This window comes from Chinchilla lanigera, unplaced genomic scaffold (genome assembly GCF_000276665.1).
Source record: "Chinchilla lanigera isolate Chin_1 unplaced genomic scaffold, ChiLan1.0 scaffold00005, whole genome shotgun sequence".
NCBI lineage: Eukaryota > Metazoa > Chordata > Mammalia > Rodentia > Chinchillidae > Chinchilla > Chinchilla lanigera.
In genome coordinates this window covers 174121-195047 of record NW_004955406.1, presented here as the reverse complement: position 1 = coordinate 195047, position 20927 = coordinate 174121, and the positions used below count along the sequence as shown (strand labels likewise).

At 44.8% G+C, this 20927-nt stretch overlaps 1 protein-coding gene across 2 annotated transcripts in view; it reads left to right on the top strand.

Annotated features, from left to right (window-relative positions):
* Positions 1–20099, top strand: part of Tgfb2 (transforming growth factor, beta 2) — a 74300-nt gene extending 54201 nt beyond the window's left edge. For both annotated transcript variants that reach the window (XM_005374702.2, XM_005374703.2), the window contains 5 exons: positions 12767–12899; positions 13021–13131; positions 14632–14809; positions 16310–16463; positions 19160–20099. In XM_005374702.2, the coding sequence (XP_005374759.1) occupies positions 12767–12899; positions 13021–13131; positions 14632–14809; positions 16310–16463; positions 19160–19318 (735 nt within the window). In that variant the 3' untranslated portion in view covers positions 19319–20099. The remainder of the gene's footprint in view (positions 1–12766; positions 12900–13020; positions 13132–14631; positions 14810–16309; positions 16464–19159) is intronic.
* The last annotated feature ends 828 nt before the right edge of the window (positions 20100–20927 follow it).

Genomic DNA, 20927 nt, shown 5'->3' with positions numbered 1-20927 from the left:
GGCAGGGTTTTTTAAAAACTGATCAAATGGCATGCTCGCCTCATAAGGAAATTGGATTGTTATCATTTGCATGAGCTTATGGGGTTACCTAGAGCCTGTTAACCTGGTGAGCAGACGTGACCCCAAAAGTAGCATGAACAGCGGCCCTTCCATACTGCGTTCCGAGAAATACTAGTAATCATGCAGTGTCATAACTAAGAGTACCATTGTTCTTTTTCTTAACGCAGTGCTCAGAGTATTTTTTTTGGAACTCCTGTTCTAGAACTGCAGTTTAGAAGCTGTCATACACTGGGGAATTCTATCAGAGGGACAATTTTTAAAGGGACTGGATTTTTAAAGGGTAGAGTTGGTTTTCCAAGAACTGCCAAGGTTCTAGTGAAGAGTTCAGGTAACTCAGTTGATCTTTCTGGCTTTCGTTAGGAAGATCCACAGTCCAGCCCTGGTCTACCTCTTTGCTGCCTCTGCCCCTGTCCAAACAGTTCTCACCTCTCACCTGGGCTTTGCAATGGCCTCCTGCTTGGTCTCTGTTTCTCCAGGAACTTTTGCAATGCTGGATTCACAGTGATCCCTGAGGATATAGTGGTCAATCAACACCCCCTACTTGCTACAGTTAGCTGTGGGTCCGTGGAATGCCAACACCAGCTCCTCTCTAAGCCCTGCTTTGCACCCACTTCACAGCCTCCCCCCTCGCTGTGCTTCACTGCCCTCCCCGGCCTCTGGTAGCCACCAGTCTACTCTCTGTTCTGTGAGAACAGCCGCTGTCTATTTCCAGTTAGCTGGAAGAGTGGACCTGGAATATTCTCATCACAAAGAAATGCTAAACATTGGAGGTGATGGGTGTGCTCATTGCCCTGAATTGATCTCAACACAATGTATACATGTATGAAAACATCAGTGTACCCCACAAACATTTTTAATAACATCACCCAGAGCCCTACGATAGCTTCATTTCTCATTGCATGGGAGCCACCCTTTGCTTGGCCAGAAGAGACCATCTCCAACTTGTTCCTTGTGCTATATTTGTAGTCACTGCTCCCTCTACTCATGGCCCATGTCCCTCATTCCTTTATTTCTCAAGCGTTGCCGCTCAGGGGCCTCCCATATCACCCTGCCTAACATCTCAGGTCCCTCTTCCCAGCACAGCCCACCCCAGTCTCCACGGAACTGTTCCCCTCTGTGTGCTTCCTTGTCACCATGCTGGATCTTCTGCTCCATCTTTATGGTGTCTAGAGATGAGCTCCTGGAACCCTGCCTGCATTTTAGGTGCTTAGTAAATCTCTTTGACTGAAATTAGGAAGAATTTTAAAATATTAAGTACAATGAACTAACTGATGTCAGAATAAGAATGTGACCTCATGAAGGGATTCTTTTGAGAGGCATCACTCAAATTATTTAGACTTGGAACTTCCATTACATTTGTTTGCTAGCTCTTTGTCTCTTTCAGCATTTATGAAGAAAGGAACACATAGGTCTGCCCATTTTCTGTTACTGATTCAGAGCTAGTTCTGGTGAAGTAGATAATAACAGTGTAGATTTCGAAGATGAATTTATACAAGAAGTTTGTAAAACTGATATTCTTGGGTAACTGCAATGGTCTGGATAAGGTTTGTCCCCTCAGCTTCCATATGTTAGAGGTCTAGTCCCCAGCTTAAGGACTCTCAGAGGCTGGAATCTTTCAGGAGAGAGCCTAGTGCGGGGTGACTGCTGAAGGTGCCACCTTAGGAGGGAGGAGCTTCCGTCTCTTGGAAATGGGCTAGGTCTTACAGAACTTATTAGCAGCCCCAAGACTGGCATGTTACAAGGCAAGGCCATCCAAGTGTTTAGCCTCTTCCAGTCACACTGCTTGCCACACTGGCATCCACTCCACTATGTGATGTCTTCTACTGCTTGGTGACATAGCTAGAAGGCCCTCACCGGAGCCCTAAGTAATGTGACCATCCACGCTTGGTGGTCATAGCCCCCAAACCTGTGAGCTGTAATAAATGTCCTTCCTTCATAAAGTACCCAGCATCAGGTATTTAGTTATGGCAACACAAAAGAGACCAAGACACTAAGGGACAAACTGTATAGCTGCAGAAAAACTAGGTTTAGCATGTGTTTGTTTAGGCTCATGACCTTACAGTCATACCCCCTGAATTGAAGTGCTCAGCTAGGTGTAAATTATATTAAGTACAATTATATTTGTTAAATTAATATTACATTAAAACACAAATAATATATTAAGTAGACATTAAAATACAAATATTATATTAAATTATATTAAGATATATTAAATTACAGCATAGGCCGTGTGTCTGTGATAGGCATCAGGAGGAGGAAGAAGTGTGTTGGAAGTGTGTTCCCATGTGTGTATGTATGTGTGTGTGTGAGAAGTGGAATGTGTGTGAGTGTACAAGAAAGTCAGAAGACCAAGGCCGGAGAGCTCGCAGACTTGGGGGCAGCAGAGGGTGCTTCCCATGGCCGAGAACGACTAAGGAACCTTCAGAATCTACAGTGCGTGGCTGTGGCGAAGCCTCCAGCCCTGAAGGAATTTAGCCAAGAAGAGGATATTACGGTCTGGACTTAGTTTTTCTTCATTTTTCACCCTCAACTGTCTCATGATCCCTTTCCTCGCCTGTGACGATGGGATGCCCGCAGTTGAGGCTCCGTCTCCTCCAGCTGTGATGCACGTCTGCAAGACCGCCCAGCCCCGCAGACAGGGAGGGAGTGGTTTGTGTGGTCAACAAAGCCCATCTGTAGAGAGTGAGAACAAAAGCAAAGGAGGGGACAGTAGAGAATTATCAGGTGTTTGTATCACAGACAAAGACTTTCCTGCGTGTGTGTGTGTACGCGCGCGTGCGTATGTGTGGTAAATGTCACATGGGCCTCACCGGCCTGCACAGCTGGGTATCGTAGAGTGGGCCCCGTGACACGGTGGTGCAGCCGCCGAGCTGCACAGAGGCAGCCAGTTTCCTTGCATCTTCCTCTGGAGCTGGCGCGTGCCTCGGCTGGCTCTGCAGTGACTTAGGGCTTGGCAGGAAGAGGTGCTGGCCGGGAAGCTGTAGCACGGACACATCAGGGTGATGGCACAAATGACATGAGTCCTGGGGCTGTGAGCCACCTTGTAAACAAAGTCCTGCAGTGGCCTGGTGCTGGGCGCCCGCAGGGCCCTCGGTGCCCAAGGAGGCCGCAGTACACACGGAGAGTGTTACAGCATAAAATCGCCTCACCCAATCCCGAATCTCCAGGACGCGCTACTTTGTATTACTAGGAAATTCTTTTCCTCGCTTTTTCTCCCTTGCTTTTATTCTCCTAATGACATGTGTTCAGTAAATAGAGTAAAATCCTGTATAAAATTTCTCTTGCTGTCAGATCATTTCCTCTGTCCTCTGGGATATGTGTCATTTCTGTGGCGGGGGTGTGGATGGATAGAAATCCAAGCTGTTCTCATCTATTACTGCCAGTGACTGATTTTTCTTGAGCTTATTTGTCACTCGATCACATGTTATCTTTTTATTTATTTATTCAGGTTTTTTGGAGACAGGGTTTCGATATGTAGCACAGGCTGGCTTGAACTCACTGTGTAGCCCAGGTAGCCCCAAAGTCCTGGCCATCCTCCTGCCTCAGCTTTCTGCATGCTGCTGCTACAGGTGTGTGACAACAAGAGTATCTTTCCAATACAGTCTGTTAGGAAGAATAGGCCTGGGGTTTGTGTGAGGTGCTGTGGAGAAGGATCTGCGGGGTAACAAGCATGGCTGGGAAGAGCATCGTCTGTCCTGAAGGACTTCACAGTTAGGCTGAGCAGTGTTAGAACACACCTAAGGCGGTGTAGTTTGTGACACCCAGGGACGGAGCTTGAGGTTCCAATCCTCCTTGCTGCAGCGTGTGATCTCACTTGGAAATGCGGCCACTGCAGATGTGATCAGGTGGGGGAGGCTGGGTCCCTAGGAATCATCCAGCCGGTGTCCTTATGAGAAGAGAACGAACTGGAGCCAGAGCCACGTGGGGAGGCGCCAGGTGAAGATGAAGGCAGAGACGCGAGCAAGGCAGCTGGAGGTCAAGGACGCCAGAGGTCACCTGGAGCCACCAGAAGCGGCGAGAGACGAGAAGGGGTCCTTCCCTGGAGACCTCAGAGAGAGCGCTGTCCAGCCAAGACTTAATGTCACTCTTCCACCTCCCAGGTGGCGGGGAGAAGTGCTCCGTGCTAAACCACAGCTGGGGGTGCTTCGTTCCCGCCGTTCTAGGAGACCAGCACACCCGGAGCCCGCTGTGCGTCTGTGCGGACGGCCCTGGAGAGAGACCAAGGCATGCATGGCGCAGCAGGGAGTGAGCCAGGCGCTGCAGCCGGGCGTCCTCATCACTCCCTTGTGCTCGCTCAGTGCCCAGGGTCCTGCCAGCTTCTCGGGTGTTGACGGTCACCTTTGTACCCACGCCTGGCTCCAGGACACCTCCGGCCCCACCGCCTCCGCGCTTTCACAGGGTGTGCCTTCAAGAACAGGGGCAGCTTACTGTCCCGGTATTCGAGTGCTGTGCTTTCTTCACAGCTGTTGAATGGGCCTGGAGAGAGTAAGTGTAAAATAAATTGAAAGAAACAAATCTGGCCGGGGATATAGCCCAGTGGCACAAGCGCCTGCCTGGCAAGTGCAAGATCCTGAGTTCCATTCCCTGGTACAAAAAAAGAAATGAATCAGAGAAGACACCGGTGATGTAAGATGCTCAGCATTTATTCACTGGCTGGATGACTAAACCAGCTGATCACGTGACGTCGGTACCCCCAGCTATCAGGATTCGGCTCTCTACAGTCCACGAGAGCCGAGGAGTGTTGGAGTGGTGCCCTGGCGAATCAGCATTTCCTCCATAGAGAAACCAAGAAATGCTTCTGGAGTGTGCTTTGGTGTCAGTCTGCATGCCAGGAAATTAGTAGTGTTAAGATTTCAATCCACAGAGTCAGGTTTCTCTAAGATTAAACCAGTGAATATATATTCCTTACCTGCAGTGCTACAAGTGTGGAAATTTCAAGAAGTTTGTGTTTCTCTCTATCTTTTGGGGACTTGGTGTCTCACTGGAGGAAGTGAACATTTACACACATGTCACCCTGGAAGGGTCTGTGTGCCAGCGGACAGAAGTGCAGCATATCTTGAGATTGCATGGGGAGCTAGGGAAGGAAATCAGACTTTCTTCGCAGGGTGGAAGAAAGCATTTCACTGAAAGGCTGGACCCATAGTTTGAATTTGAAAAATGGAAGTGGTATTTTGTTTTAGTTTGGTTTAAGGTGGGTGTTTTTTAGGTGAAAGTTGGGAGGGGGAAGGGTTTCTGGTGGTATAAAGACAGTTTTAGGGTGAGGCTCAGCTGAGGGTTCCTGGGAGGGAAAGTGAGTCTGTGAGGGTGTGTCGGTGTCAGGCTGGGTATTACAACCTGAACGAAGGGGTTTAAAGCTTACTCACTGGGTGCTAGGAGCCTCTGGAAGGTTTTCACCAGCTAAGGAGCATAATTATAATAATCACCTTGACTGAGTGCCAACCTGTGCGACCAGCTCTTTGCCTACCTCATCACTGGGTTTTCTCGGTGAAGGTACAGTGGATTTGAAAACTGCATATCCAGCCAAGAACAGCATGGATTTATCTGACTCCAAAGCCTCTGACCCTTTTCACTCCTACACTACTGGCTTTCAAGGGCACTGGCACAGCCTGTGATTCTTCAAAGCTTCCAGTGGGGCCGCTGAGGAGATGAACAGGTACACAGCCCACCCAGGCGGACAGGACTGCTGGTCTAAATGCGCGCTGCAGCTCCCTTCAGCTAGTGAAATGCCACTGTTCTCGGCTGTACAACACAGCACCGATTGCTGGCTAAAGAAACAGCCAGCCAGTAGGGAAGCAGCTAAGATCCAGGAGCAGGTTCTGGTTTGGGCTTGTTATCAGCAGCCTAGTGAAGGCGTGCGGCATACAGTCGCTGGTGCTACCTGGCTGGGAGGGTTGGCCTGGGTGTTGAAGAGTAAACCTGAGATACACACTCCCCAAAGGAAGAAGCCTGGACCCAATAATGAAGTTCAAGGTTACTGAGGACATAGGCATGGTTTGCATAACAAAGGACAAAGTACATAAACCTAGACCGCAGCAGTGGTGGTCTGACAGGTACCCGTGCCCGCAGCTTCTGCACCACGTGGGAAGGTTAGAAATACAGATTTGGGGGCCACGGCAGCCTCCTATTAAATCAGACACTGTAGGGCTGGGGCCCGACATGCTGTTCTCAGGAACCCTCAAGGTGTTTCTGATGCAGACTGAATCTGGACACCAGTCTCCCCTCCCTGCTTGCCTTCCTGTACTACTTCTGTCTTCCTCCCTTCAAGGAAAGACTTGGTGTGGAAAATCAAATTACATTCTGTAGATCCTGCGTGTTCTGCTGGACCCCATGTGAAGTCTGTTGAACTTGTTTTAAGAAAGACATGGAAAAGAGGTTTGACCAGAACAATGTAGCCCTTTGGCCTTGTCCGGAAGGAAATCACCTCTGTGGTTGGAGCCTGCCATGGTGCAGAAGGAGAATTTCCATATCTTACTGCAAAGAGCAAAATTTAATCCTGAAAGACAGAATTCACTAGCATGAAGAGAGTGTGACCTTCCCGAGGCTGTTCCTCCAGTGCTGGGATGATACACCGAATGTATCATGAGGACCATGAGGCCCACTTCATAGGGTTTTTGTGAAGACTAAAAAATATGTGAAAATCTTTAAATATTGGAAGATCTGCAAAGCTCATACAAATAGGAGCCAGTGGTACTATCGTTAGCTGAGACCCCTTGAGGGAAATTGTAAGAATCTCAACAATTTAAATTATGCCAAAGTGACAATGATGGTCTTTCTCACGAAATAGCGAGTTCATCATCAAGAGAGAGCTTTAGACAAAGAATGGGCTGTGTTGGGCCGGAGCAGATGGCCGCTGCATGCTTTTCCGCACTAGTGCTTTCTGGTACTGATGTGAGTGACTGGTGGTCAAACGGATCTGAGAGAATCGTGCTCTAGCTGCAGAGTGAGTGCTGAATTCAGCATTTGTAGCTCATTCTACACAAGTCACCCCAAACACTCAAAGCACTTAAAAAAATTTAAATATTAAGCACAGTAAAAACATTAAATGCATTTAAAGCCTTAGGAGCTGACACGTTAATTTGGTGTCAGTTCTTCTCTGCCTCCCTAGTGTTAAATTTATTTTCCACTGGAAGTCTATCTCATTGAATTAGGCCTTGGGTTCTCTGCAGGACCCTTACTATCTGAACATGGGAACTAACACGAATTTCCAGTGCTTTCTTATAACTCTCTGCAGTGTCTCGTAAGAATATAAGAGATGTCACCATTGATGTCAAAGCCAAATCTTAAGTTGATTTAGAGCACTGCTCCTTTAATTCTAAGATTTTCTCTGGCTAGAATTTTGCAGCTAGCCTTTTAATTCTTTTTTTTTTTTTAACCTCCACACTATTGGGTAATATGAGTGACTTCCCACTGCTATCCACTTCTTGGCTGGCTGCTTTCCAGTGGTGGAGAAATGAATGAATCCTTTTGTGTAGGGGTTTTGTGACTGGGTAAAGAGCTCAGAGCCTTGCCAGAGGTACGGGAATCATGCACATGGTGTATGGAATGTGTGTGTGGCGCTAATGCAATGAAGGTAGTGTCAAGCACCTCTGTGGGTGGTGGCCGGGCCAGAGACAGCCACATCTCACCTTCAGGACTTTAGAGACCCTCCTTTCTCATTCAGTCAGGAACTGTTGTTGGTCAGCTATGTAAATAAAGAAAAGAAAGAAGTTAAAGGAGAGGATTAGAAAGACGTAAGAGAAAGAGACAGATGTGCTCTTAAATTTTTAAACTTAAAGCAAATATATGTAAATATATGTATACATGTAGACACACACAAATACACACACTCATACTGAGTATTTTTGAAAGGCAAAGAAATTTTTTTGACATACCCAGCCAGTTGCCAATCTATGCTGCATTTATTTTTTACGTGAACCACATGCATAGGGCATCATCTACGATTTCCACTTTTTACTTTCTGTGAGGTAGAAAAAGAAGCTGAAGGACCATGCTGAGCAATCAGAGTGCAGAATTGCACTCGTATTATCTCATTCCGTTACCTGTTTTATGGCTATCTCTCTCACACCTAAAACTAGGAAAAATTATTGTGGAAATTATATATCTATATCTACATCTATACCTATATCTATCTATCTATCTATCTATCTATCTATCTATATCAGCAAAATTACCTTTTAATCATTCTTTACAAAATTCAGTGACATGGGCTGGGGATTTATCTCAGTTGCACAGCACCTGCCTGGAAAGTGTGAGGTCGTGAGTTCGATTCCCAGTACTGGCAAAAAAAAAATTCAGTGACATTAAGCATGTTCACAGTACTGTGTGGCCATGATCACGATCCTTTTCCAGAATTCTTTTCATCCCAACCAGCAGTTCCGTACCCACTACACCATAATGGCCTGCTACCCTCTCCTCCCAGCCCCTGGTAACCTCTTCTGCCCTTTGTCTCTGTGAGTTTTGCTCACTCTGGGTTCTCATGTGAGTGAAACCGTTTGTGTCTGGCTTATGCGACTCAGCACAATATCCTCGCATTTCATCCATGCTGAGGCGTACGACTGTACCCCTTCCCTTTTATGGCTAATATTTCACTGTCCATAAACTATCGCTAGTGTGTGTGCTCACCTGCACTTGCCAACCCCCCGCCACCTTTGGGCTGTTGTGCAGAATACGGTGGAGAGTATTGGTGGGAACATACATACTTGTTTGTCTGCTGTCACTCTACAGGGTTTTGCCCAGGAGTGGAATTGCTCCAAGTTTACTGTTGTGAGGAATGGCCAAACTCTTTTCCAGGAAACTTTTTTCTATAAATTTTGACTTTCAAGGCATTCAAAAAAAATTTTTTGCAGTAGCCGCAGCTCTTTTCTATTGGTCCTGTATTGTATAACCAGTTTGAATCATTTGATTAACTCCCACAGTAGCAGGAAGAAGTCCCAGTGTCATGAGCAGGTTCGTAAACATATGGCAGATGCTAAGTGCACAGATCCACTGGGAGGACTGGAAGTGCTTGGACAGCATCTTCTCAGCAACGAGCCCCAGGGCACTGTGGGTCCCAGTGCATTCCTAGAACAGAACAGGAACACCAAGTGGAGAAGAGTGGTTAATGGGACCTGCGGTGAAGTATATAAGCCAGTGAGGAAAGCTCCTACAGCTCAACATGCTTATCTCAGTCATGATAACTATGTGCAAAGAAATGTAGAAACAAGCAGCTGAGGATCTAGCAAAAGGCCGCCGCATAGTCAGGAATGTTCACATTCCTGTCTTTGCCGTGGAGACTGAAGAAGGGCAGACTGCACAGCGTAAATCAGAAGCAGAAGGTGATGGATGTGGTCACTTTCTGTATAAATTCTGAACTTAAAGAGAAGACAAATGAGCAATGGTAGAAGTTTCTTCCCATGCCTTCTTCACTCTTGGTGTAGCTCGGTGTAGTGATCAGTGGCACATAAGCAGGGCAGAGGCAGCTGTGACCGTTATGAGGAAGCAGATAGCTCTCAAGTTAAGAAGCTGTGCTGAAATGTGATTGGAAGATTTGCTGGACAGCTCTGAGGTGAGGACGTGAAGCTGTAGGAAGAATGCCTCCACGTAGCGTCTTCCATCCTCGTTAGCCGCCTGGATAATGAAAGGTTTGGAAATTCCCCCTCTAACTATGGTCTACAGGAGCTGAGTTTATTTTAGAGGGAGAAGTTGAGCACACCGAGTGGGGCTTAATAATTGTCTCCAAGAACATGAGGGACAGTCTCCCAGTGAGGAAGTGGCTTTCTCCTGCTCTGCTAAGGACTGGAGAAGAAGAATGCAGTTCAGAAGCAACAAGCAGGTTGAAAAACTCCTTGTCCATAAAGTTCAAGACAGCGGACTGGAAAGACCAAGTCACTTCTCTGTTTCAGAATTATACAGTTTGCCGTGTTTATTGAGTGATTTACATGTTCTTGAATCATGAACTAGTAAAAAGAAGAAGGAGAAGAAGGAGAAGAAGAGGAAGGAGAAGAAGAAGGAGAAGGAGAAGAAGGAGGAGAAGAAGGAGAAGAAAGAGAGGAGTAGGAAGAGGAAAAGAAAAGACAAGAAAAGAAGGATGCTGAGAGGACCCTTTAGCCACGGAAGCACATGAGGCTGCCCATGCTTGTAGCTCTGTGGGCTGTACGGTTAGGGCAGCCCTTACCCCTCAGACTTCTAGTGAGATTTAAAGCAAGAAAGCTCCAGAGTCTCTTCTGTACCTTTCTTTTCTTTCTAAAGCAAGATAATCCACATTTATTTCTTCTCTATGACATAAAGAATTTCCATAAATTTGCTAATCTGCGGTTTTGTCTGTTCACTTGCTCAAGGTGGTAATAATTTATCTATTTTTTAAAATTTTGTGTATTCAGTGAGGCTGAATATCATATAAATATAGATATGTGTGCATGAGTCATACAGTCATAGGAAGTTAATATATGATATAAATGTAATTTCGTATATAATTTGCATGTTATAAACTGTGTTATAGATTATATCATGATATACTAATATATATAATTAATTCAACAGTGAAAGTAATGTTTTGTTCTAGGTAGTGTGTCTACGTATTAGTTATATAACAATAAATAATACATACAGTGTGTTACTTAGGAGCTCAGCAAATATGTAAAGGATTGCACGACAATTCGTCCTGTAGAAAATCAACTAAAAGAAAACTTTAAAGACAGAAAAGTGAGTTCTGTGTGTGTTAGTAAGTTTTAGCCAGTGAGGCAGATGGGAATGTCTGAAAACGTCTTCTCAACCATTGTTTTTATCATCCTTATCTCATATTAGGTTAATTATGCCATTTATTCTCCATTGGATAAATGATGTCACATTTGCCTAACTGGGAGTTATTTTCGTAGCAAACTGTTATTCTCGGAGGATTTCCCACCGTTAAGCCGTACTTTGAAAGTTGCATCTACATGTCAGCATTAACTGCGTTTATATTCCACCATGTTATACTTTCATCCTGTACCCTCATTGATTCTAATCTTATTTAAAGGTCTTTGCTGTCCCTACGGAATGTTTTCTGCCATCTGGAAAGGGGTGAAGGTGAATCATGATCCAACTCTGGCTCCCATAACTGCTTTTGGCCTGCAAGTCCAGCACTGCGGTGGGAAACTGGTCGGGCTGCCTTGCATCCTCCCCCACACTTGCTTGCAGTGAGGTTCTGGCAAGTGACTTCACCTCTCTGAGTTCCAGTTCCCTTCATCTACCTTACAGGAGCATCGTGAAGACAAAATGGAGTGAAATAATACGTGGCAAGCCCAGAGGCCATTGTGTCCGGCTCTTGAGTCATGTTTCCTGGTTTCCCGTAGTTCACAAAAAGAATCTCTTGGCTGTTCCAGGATCACATTACCAGCGCCTCTAGATTCTTTCCATTTAGTGGGTTTCATTGGACCACCGGGGGAGGTCTATGGTGTAGGATTTGTCTTAAATTTAGGAGGGCACTCAAGAATCTAAGTGTATGAATCTCTTTCCTTTTCTATGCTTTCCTATTCCAGAAAAATAAAAGTCTACTGTAAGGCCAAATATTCCAGGAAGCGTTTGTTGCCAAATTACCTGAAGCAAATTGTGTATACACACAGAAGGAAAGTAGATTTCAAAATCGGAGGGAAGATTTCACATTTTTGCTCTATGAGATTTGGAGAGTTAATAAATGTTCTTGGTATTCTGACAGTCCTTTAATAGACATGGCTTCCATTGAGTGCTGTGCTTGGAATGATGTCACACTGAAGACATGACCTCTGACCTCAAGACACTTATGGGTGTAGAGACCAAACCCATGGCATGAAATGACCACAGCAGACTTAGACTGAATGATGTTTGAGCACCTTAGGATGAGCAGAGCCAGGCTACAGAGCAGGGCTTGGATTTGTTCTAGCTCTAGGAGACACGGGGTGGTGGGTTAGTTCATGAAACACTATGATTTCAAGATAGTATTGTTAGAAACTGCCTCAAGTGTTTATTTCCTGTAGAAACCCAAGAATGCCACAGTTGCTCTGTACTTATTTGAAACAAAGGTATTTTCCTGGAGTCCCAGGGTCCAGGCTGATTTGCTTTCAGATTGTCTTCCGCACACTAAGCCAGATTGCTCCTGCCCAAGTTCATTCTTCGACTGCAGGATGTGGAATATCTTCATAAATCAGAGCAAGTCACATGGAGAGTCAAAATCCCAGTGAGAGTCTTACCTCCACAGCTGAGGCAGGACACACATTTTAATGCCAATGGACTTAGGGATCAAAGATTAGACCTTTTTCTTGTTACTAGAAGAAGATTTGCAGTTCAGAGACTTTGGAGGGTGATCCTGAGTCCTCTGAACTGAACCCCTCTTCCTGTCCCTCCCTATCCCTCAGTACCCAAAGAAAAGAGGCAGAACAACGAAACCATGAACTTAATAGCATAGGCTTTATGGATGAAGCCCTGCAAAGCTTATGTCAGCAAAGTAAAATCATTACAGTCAGTTTCTTTTAGACACTTGGCTTTATGGTTTGTGTCACCTTTATCATAACAGACAGCTGATTTAGTAGCTCTATTTTTCATGGCAGATGGCCTGGTGCTACGTTTTGCACGTGTGGCCCTGCTGTTGAGGTGGCAGTGCATGGAGAGACCAGAGCAGAGATAAATTTAGATAATACACTGGGATCATGTCAGTGGCATGGGTTATCATTGTCAGTATGCCAATGGAGCTTTTTCTCTTGCTCTTTCCCTTTAGATCCTCAAATCCAAAGATTTAACATCTCCAAACCAGCGCTACATCGACAGCAAAGTTGTGAAAACAAGAGCAGAAGGCGAATGGCTGTCCTTCGATGTGACAGATGCTGTCCACGAGTGGCTTCACCATAAAGGTCGGGGATGCCCTCTCGTCTTCTCCCTAGTGTTCAGCGGCCCTCAGTTATTGTAAATTGACTGCAGATTTAAGGGCATTGACACACACGCAAATGACCTCCTTGACTTAATGTTTTCCAGACAGGAATCTTGGATTTAAAATAAGTTTACACTGTCCCTGCTGCACCTTTGTGCCATCGAATAATTACATCATACCCAATAAAAGTGAAGAGCTAGAAGCAAGATTTGCAGGTAAGTGAAAATCGGTCATCTGAGATGGGGGAGGACTTCCATTGTGATTTCGTGGGGGATGGAGTCGATTTGCATGTGATAAATTGGTGAGATGGGGAGTTTTACAATGAGGGCAATGATATAGTTGGAGGAAGCTAGAAGGTGCAGAAAAGATTGGAAAAAAGGGAAAAGAGATTGGTTCTGAGTTTCCAAGGCTCATTGCCCGGGGATGGAGTGGTCAGTGTAACTTACTGATTCATTAACCCTTCAGACAATTAAAATAGTCAGCTAAGCCCTTTATTCTTCATTTAAGTGAAGCAAGTTTCCGTGTATTTTCATATTCTAAGAGTAGAAAGCATGCATTCATTGAAGCCTATTGATAATTCCCTAAGCCGATTGTTCAGAGCAGACAACTTGATTTCACCAAAGAAAGGAGTCTTCTTATGTTGTAGTTTCTGTAACTCAGCCTTCTATATATTGGCACCGTGTACCTTTTCTAACTTGTACCCAGCTTTTGCAGGGTCTTCCTTACCAGAACTTTATAGTAGCTTATAAAACATAAAAAGATTTTTCCCCGTGCTCACTCTAAGTGACTAAACTACAAGTCAGGGAGAATGAGGAGCTGTGACGAACTGAGTCACTCTTTGTACTGGACAGTGAGTCACCAGGTGAGCAGAGGTGGGAAGAGCGTGCCCACAGGCTGGGGCAGTCCCAGCCTGTACTGCCAGGTCAAGGCACTGATTTCTCTTCCTTTCTAACATCATCCAGAACCTCTGTCCACTTTCACAAGGCCACCATGGCCCATGCTTGTGGAAAAATACTCCCAGAGGTCCAGAGATTCACTTCAGTCTCTAACCCAGCCCTGGTTCTCTTGAGTGTGGAGATTAAATGCTTAAACAGGCAGTCTCCTGAGCATGCTTTGGGGAGCTCAGGTTTCTAAATCTCAGATGGAATCAGGAGAGCGTTGAGGATGCCATAAAATAAATGAAAATGAAAAAGCCCTTTCTTCACAGCTTCCCAAAATAGCATTAGGTAAGGGTGACTTCTATTTCACTTGAACCTAATTCACTGCCATTTAGCTGAGTGTCAGTTTATGTTCCTTAGCAAAGTCTTCTGTGGATAGCTGTCCCGGGAAGGGAGTAAACCAGAGGGTGACAAAGCAGGTTCTGTAGCTGAGTGCTCTGCTGTCAAAGGTCTGAACACAGCCCACACTGAGCAGTGACTCAGGTCAGCGGCCTAGACTGCCCTTGGGCCATAGGTCAGAGACGTCTTAGGTAGGTCTGCTTTAAGCTACAGCCTCCCTTTGACAAGGAACAGCCTTCTGACAAGAGCACCATTGAGAAGTGTGGTCACCCGTGGTCATCCTGTCCTCTCTGTTTCCTTGGGGGAATGACAATAGCCAGGCCGTGGTGGTCATCACTGCCATTTGTGACAATTTGCAAAGGAAAAAATATAGATGTAGCTGCTGATGTGTGATGAAGGAAAAGCTAAATGTTTGTTACTCAAATGCATTTTTTCAAGGTATTGATGGCACCTCCACATATACCAGTGGTGATCAGAAAACTGTAAAGTCCACTAGGAAAACAAACAGTGGGAAGACCCCACATCTCCTGCTAATGTTATTGCCCTCCTACAGACTTGAGTCGGCACCTTCCAACCGGCGGAAGAAGCGCGCTTTGGACGCGGCCTATTGCTTTAGGTAAAGAAATGAAAATGAGACCCCATGATTGCCTCTACTAACCCTCATCCCGCCTTTCCTTTCTTCTCCTGCACAACAGCCTGAATGGCACGCATCCATCTAGACCAGCATAGGACAGTGCAGCGCACGGACCTCACTGCACTGCTCCTCACTGTCCTCATACAGGCTTAAAACAGTTACTTCTGGGTTGCATTCACCAACTCCTTAGCAAAGAACCAAGTGTGAAGGGATAAACTAGCCCCTGAAATTACGCCCCAAAATCTTCTGAAGGGCTTTGATGTTAAAAAAGAAAAATGAGCTCTTTGCTCATTTCCCAGAGGAAATAGGAGTTGATTGAACCTTTTTCCACGTACACGAAGCCTTCCCCTCTCTTCAGAGTGCCCATGGCCAGCTCCTTTTGCAGTAGAGGAGACGAGAGGGTAGCAAAGTGCCACCTGTCATATCTTAGCTGCAGTTGGAAGTGAAGAACAGGGAGGATTCCTGTGTGAATTCATGGAGGAAGAGAGTGAATGCTCCTCAAGGTTCCTTATCAAATATGGTAAGAAGAGGGCTCTGATTTGGGCTTTAGGTGTGGCTTTATTTATTCATTTTTTGTTTTATCTTTTCATTTTGGCTTTACTGGAGATTGAACCCAGGGCCTTTACATTGAGCTACATACTCTATGCTCAGTTTTCCTTTTCTTTCTTTCTTTCTTCCTTCCTTCCTTCCTTTCTTTCTTTCTTTCTTTCTTTCTTTCTTTCTTTCTTTCTTTCTTTCTTCTTTCTTCCTTTCTTCCTTTCTTTCTTTCTCTTGAGACAGAGTCTCACTAGACTGCTAAATTGCCCAGGTTGGGCTTGAACTTATGATCCTCCTGCCTCAGCCTCCAGAGTTCTGGAATTACAAGTGTGTACTGCTATGCCCAGCTAACAGTAATAAGGCAGTCTGGGGTCCTCTGGGATAAAAGTGCTCAGCATGTCTGAGGCCACAAGCAGAGCAACATCTTTTGGATGCTAGTGTCAGTGCTTGCACTTAGTAAGATTCTGTTTCTTTTCGTATCTAGTTCATTCCCATATCCAGGAATATGTGGTGAAGTAGATCTTGTCTCAGAGGAGGAGCTTCAGATGGTTCTTCAATTATGGCTGCCACTTTTCATTCATTTTATATGTGAAATGGCATTTGAAGCCAGATGCCAGACTAGCCTGGGCTTGGTTGGCTGATCAGTCGGTTCACTGATTGGTTGGTATCCCTCCTAACCACCTCCCTGCTTCTATCTGGTCATTTGAGGGAAGAGGTTCGGCTTTTTAGGTCACAGGCAGGGAGTTAGGGTGTACAACCACAAGGGAGAGTCGTCCAGGGAATTCCCACCACATCCCATTGTGAAAGTCACCTGAGATTACAGGGAAATTTAGCCCCTGCTCACTGATCATCGGATGTTTGTTGGACAAACGAATCACTGCTGTGGTTTGGAGTTGGTGGGTGGGAACACCACTGTAAAATCTGCACTGCTCTTTCTTTCCACAGAAATGTGCAGGATAATTGCTGCCTGCGTCCACTTTACATTGATTTCAAGAGGGATCTTGGGTGGAAATGGATTCATGAACCTAAAGGGTACAATGCCAACTTCTGTGCCGGGGCCTGCCCATATCTGTGGAGCTCAGACACTCAGCACAGCAGGGTAAGTATTTAGTAACTTGGCTCCTGGGTTCCCAGTGACCAGCTGTGCTGACTCCAGGACACGTTTCTAAGTGAATGGTAGCGGACCTGGTGGCCTTTCGCCATCACACGTGCATGGGTGCTGGGTGGATCTGTTTGGATGAGGAAGAGAAACATAGGCAGTAGATAAAATCAACAAGACCCTTGATCTGTTTGAAACAGTAGATTATAAGCAACTTGAAGGAAGCTTCATTAATGTGTTCTTGGTTTTATATGCTTCACGAGTATAAGCATAGATTGGTAGCGGGAAAAGGCAGCTCGAATCCACATATTACATAGTGTCATGTATAAAGAAGGTGTAAAGGGACTTGGATCTCTGTCTAAGAAAAGAATCCAGTGTCACCTCCACCACAGGCTGTCGGTTGGAAAGAACAGTGGAGACTCCAAATAATGCCTTAGCATGGTGGTTTACTAGCATATGACAATTAGGGTGTCATTTAACCTCTCTCTGAATCTCAAGTTTTTATCAGTAGAAAAGAATGTCTATATTGACGGTGATTTTTAAAACAATGCCAGACTCAAAGTTGTGAGATAGGAAGATAGGAATATGTGAAAACCATTTGAAAATTAGCACCTCTAAGTCTTTCTGACTATTACCCAAAGTAACCAAAAGCATGAGTATTTTATCCAGCTGCTTCCCTGAGGACCATGATTTGGATGGAAGGTCCAGGACTGGAGGCCATGGGTTTCTGGCACACGTTAGCAAGGCCTTTGTCTCACATTTGTCTATATCCTCCTGCCTGGTGTCTCCTGATGCAGGATTTTAGAGATGGGAAGGACCCTGTAAGTTCTCTGTCCAAACCTTTCATTTTTCTAAAGAAACCAGGCCTAGATGACTCGCCCATGGGCAACAGAAGGTTAGGGACAGACCAGGGCTTGGAACGCAGCCCTCCTTGTTGCATAACTGGGCCTCCGTTCGCTCTGTCCCACAGAGTTTAATTCCTAAAATGTGGCCACATGGGGAGGCTTTCTCCTCTGCTCCTTATTCCTCTGTAAATCTCCCTATTAAAGAAGCCTTGGAAAGATTGCCTTCACGGCAGGGTAGGAAAATGAGTCTCCTGCCAAAAAGACCACATAATGCTTTCAGTTACGTTCAGGAGCTTGGAGGTTATCAATTATCCGAGACAATCTATGTTATAAAAATGCCTGTTTCTTGCCTATGAAAAATTATGTGGGAGTGGAATCTGAAGTCTATTTATTTATAAATGCACACATAGGCTGGAGCTCAGATTGACAAATATGGCTCCCCTTCCCCACCCCCAGGCCTCGGCACCCTGGGGTCCACGTGCTTGGCCACGTGAGGGAGGCTTGCTCGCGCCTGTCCCTTTGTCTGCACTCTCTGGCCAGGCTGTTCCATCCGGGCTGCGGCCGCAGTAGCCGTAATGTGGGCAAGGCCCCGCTGCCAAGTAGAAACATAATTCTCCTCCCCGATACACAGAAGGAGTGTGTGAAGGCTGAGACCATGCCTGTTTTTCAAGGAGAGAGGAAGAATAACTGTCATGGTCACAAATATGTGGTTTGGACAGTTACCCAAGAAGCCAGGGGTAGCTTAATAAAGTAGTCAGTGTTGCTGTGCTGAACGGATCTTCTGTCTTAGGCTGAAAAAATTGCCGTGAATCTCGAGGAAAAGGTCACTTGCTGTTTGAGTAACACATTAATGGCATCCTTGGAAATGTCTGTGTGTCACTGCGGGGAACCTACATGCTTGCATTAGTGAAAGCTGCACACCCCTTTGATACCAAACCAGAATGAAGAGAGGGGGCTACCTACATTCTGTTCTAGACTCTTTCCCTGCTCCTCCAACTCAGCCAGTCCTGTTTACCCCAGGGAAGGTTAAGGGAATGTGGATCATGATCTTCACTTTCAGCAAGATGTATGAAAGTGAATAATTAAGGATGCAGACTGCTTTCCACATCATTCTGAGCATCACCATTGTTATGAAGCAGTCGTAAATGAAAAGACTTCTTTTTTAAGTGGAAATTTAGGTAACATTAAATATGCCTGAGAAGACACCTAACGTAAACATGTTCACATAGCAGACAGGGTAAGGAACCTACTCCACAGGTTCAAGTTCCAGTGAGAACCAGAGGACAGCATTTTATTGTTCTAGTTACCCATGCGTCCGTTTTTTCACCAAACACATGGATCTGATTTTGTCCAGGGAAGACTTCGTAGGGCTGCAGGGTACAAAGGCCACAGAGTCCTGGCCGTGAGCTCTTCATCCACTTAGGAATTGGATATGTACGCTCACGGGACAACTTCAGTTACAGAGCAGGGTAGAAACAAGACCAAATACTGAAAGCTCGGGAAGCGTGGGCCTCAAAGTAGAGGCCAGAGCCAACTTCCTGGAAAAGGGAGGAAAATCTACTGAAGGAACAGTGTTGTCCAATTTGAGTTTTATAAAGTCGTTTGTTTATGATGTACAGAAAAAGCATTTGGTGGGGGAAGATGAATCTGGTGATGGCTGTGGACACATACCAGTCGCATTCTGACTATAACTTAGGGCTCAGAAAAAATGATAACCAGCCAAAACTACCTGGCCTTGCATACCGAGTGCTCTGGCTGGTAACAATGCAAAGTGGCTCCTTTAAACCTAATTGTTCCGGTTTTCTTTTGCTCCTCCTCTCCCAATGCTGCCTGTCCTCTCCCTGTCCCCAGGTCCTCAGCTTGTATAATACCATAAACCCGGAGGCCTCTGCGTCCCCGTGCTGTGTGTCTCAGGACTTGGAGCCGCTCACCATCCTCTACTACGTTGGAAAAACGCCCAAGATTGAGCAGCTCTCTAACATGATTGTCAAGTCTTGCAAATGCAGCTAAGGTTCTTGGAGCAGCGGCCAGGCGAGCATCGCAAAAACGACTGCGAGGATGCGCGTAACAAGAAAACATAAGAGAGCCTTGGTTCATCAGTGTTAACCTTTCTGAGAAAAGCGGTACTAGTTCAAACACTTGGGAAGTGTGTGTTCTGTGCGTTAGAAGTGGCATCTGAAACAAAAAGATAGAGAGTAGAAGGCCTTAGTCTACATTTCCTGTCCTTTGTAAGTGAGAGAGACGAGAAGCAAAATTTTTTTTTTTTTTTTTTGAAAAAGGAAAAAAAAAAACACTGGAAGAATTTGTTAGTGTTAATTATGTGAAAGAAAAAAATGAAAACCAGGAGAATCCCGTGCCTCGGTGTTGCCGCGTCCCGCCGCTCCTGTGCCACGCTTGCTGTCTCGCTCTGCCCTAGGCACCCGGTCCACCCTCCTAGGTTTGCCGGCGAGTTATTTATTGTGTGTTATTATATAATGAACGTTTCATTGCCCTTGGAAAATAAAACAGGTGTATAAAGTGGAGACCAAATCCTTTGCCAGAAACTCAAGAATGGCTTAAGGAAACTTGAACTCAAACGAGCCAGAGAAAAAGAGGTCATTAATGGGATTAAAAAAAAAAAAAATGAAAGAAAGAAAGAAGGAAAACAAAAATGCATGGGTTGTTATACGACCGAGCAAGCCTGCCTTAAGAAAAAAACCTGAAAGCACATGCCATGTACGATTGCCCGAGGAACGTGTGTGTAGGGTTCAAACACGAAAAAGCCTGTTAATAAAAGAATTTTCAGCCAGAATAAGTCTGTAAGATTTTTTTTTCCTTTTAATTGTATATGGATCTTTGTCAGTTTAGCAAACTAGTGAAATGTCAAAATGTTTTGACACATATTGGTCAAACTTCGGACCTTAAAGTCTTGCTGTAAACCTATGCTATAGGTTTTTCCTTTGTTTTGGTGTATGTAACCCTACCTGTATTATTAAAATAGATGGGTATAGAAGCCAGCATAATGGAAAACACATCTGCAGATCTCTTTTGCAAACTATTAAGTCAAAACATTAACTACTTCACATGTAATGTGTAAATTCTTACCATATTTTTATATTCTGTAATAATGTCAACTATGATTTAGATTGGACTTAAATTTGAACTCTTTTTAATGATCACTCATGATTAGTTGTGTTTCTGTTAGCTGGCCAGTATTTTGAATAAAGCCCCTAGATTTTGCCTTGTACTACAAAGATATTTTTAATAACATTTGCTCTCTTGTGCTTTGTGTATTGTCCACTTCTGTGACATAAGCTACCTGGGTTTCTTTGTCTTTTTTTTTTTTCTTTTACAAAACAAATAGATTGGAATTTAGTGATCTTTCTTCATGTTTTGGTCATTGTTACTAATTGAATCAAATTTAGATTCAATTTAGATTGAATCAAACTCAGATGTTAGGAAAATGGGAAATGTTATGGAAACATAGATAATCAGAAGTGTTTTAATTTTCACAAGAATCTAAGGATCTGAACTCAGAATCCTGGTGACTGAGCTAAGCTGGTTTAGTTAGTATTTTCATAGAATTTTAATGTTACTAAAAAGCAATCAGTTCAGGAAATATCTTTTCCTATAATCAATT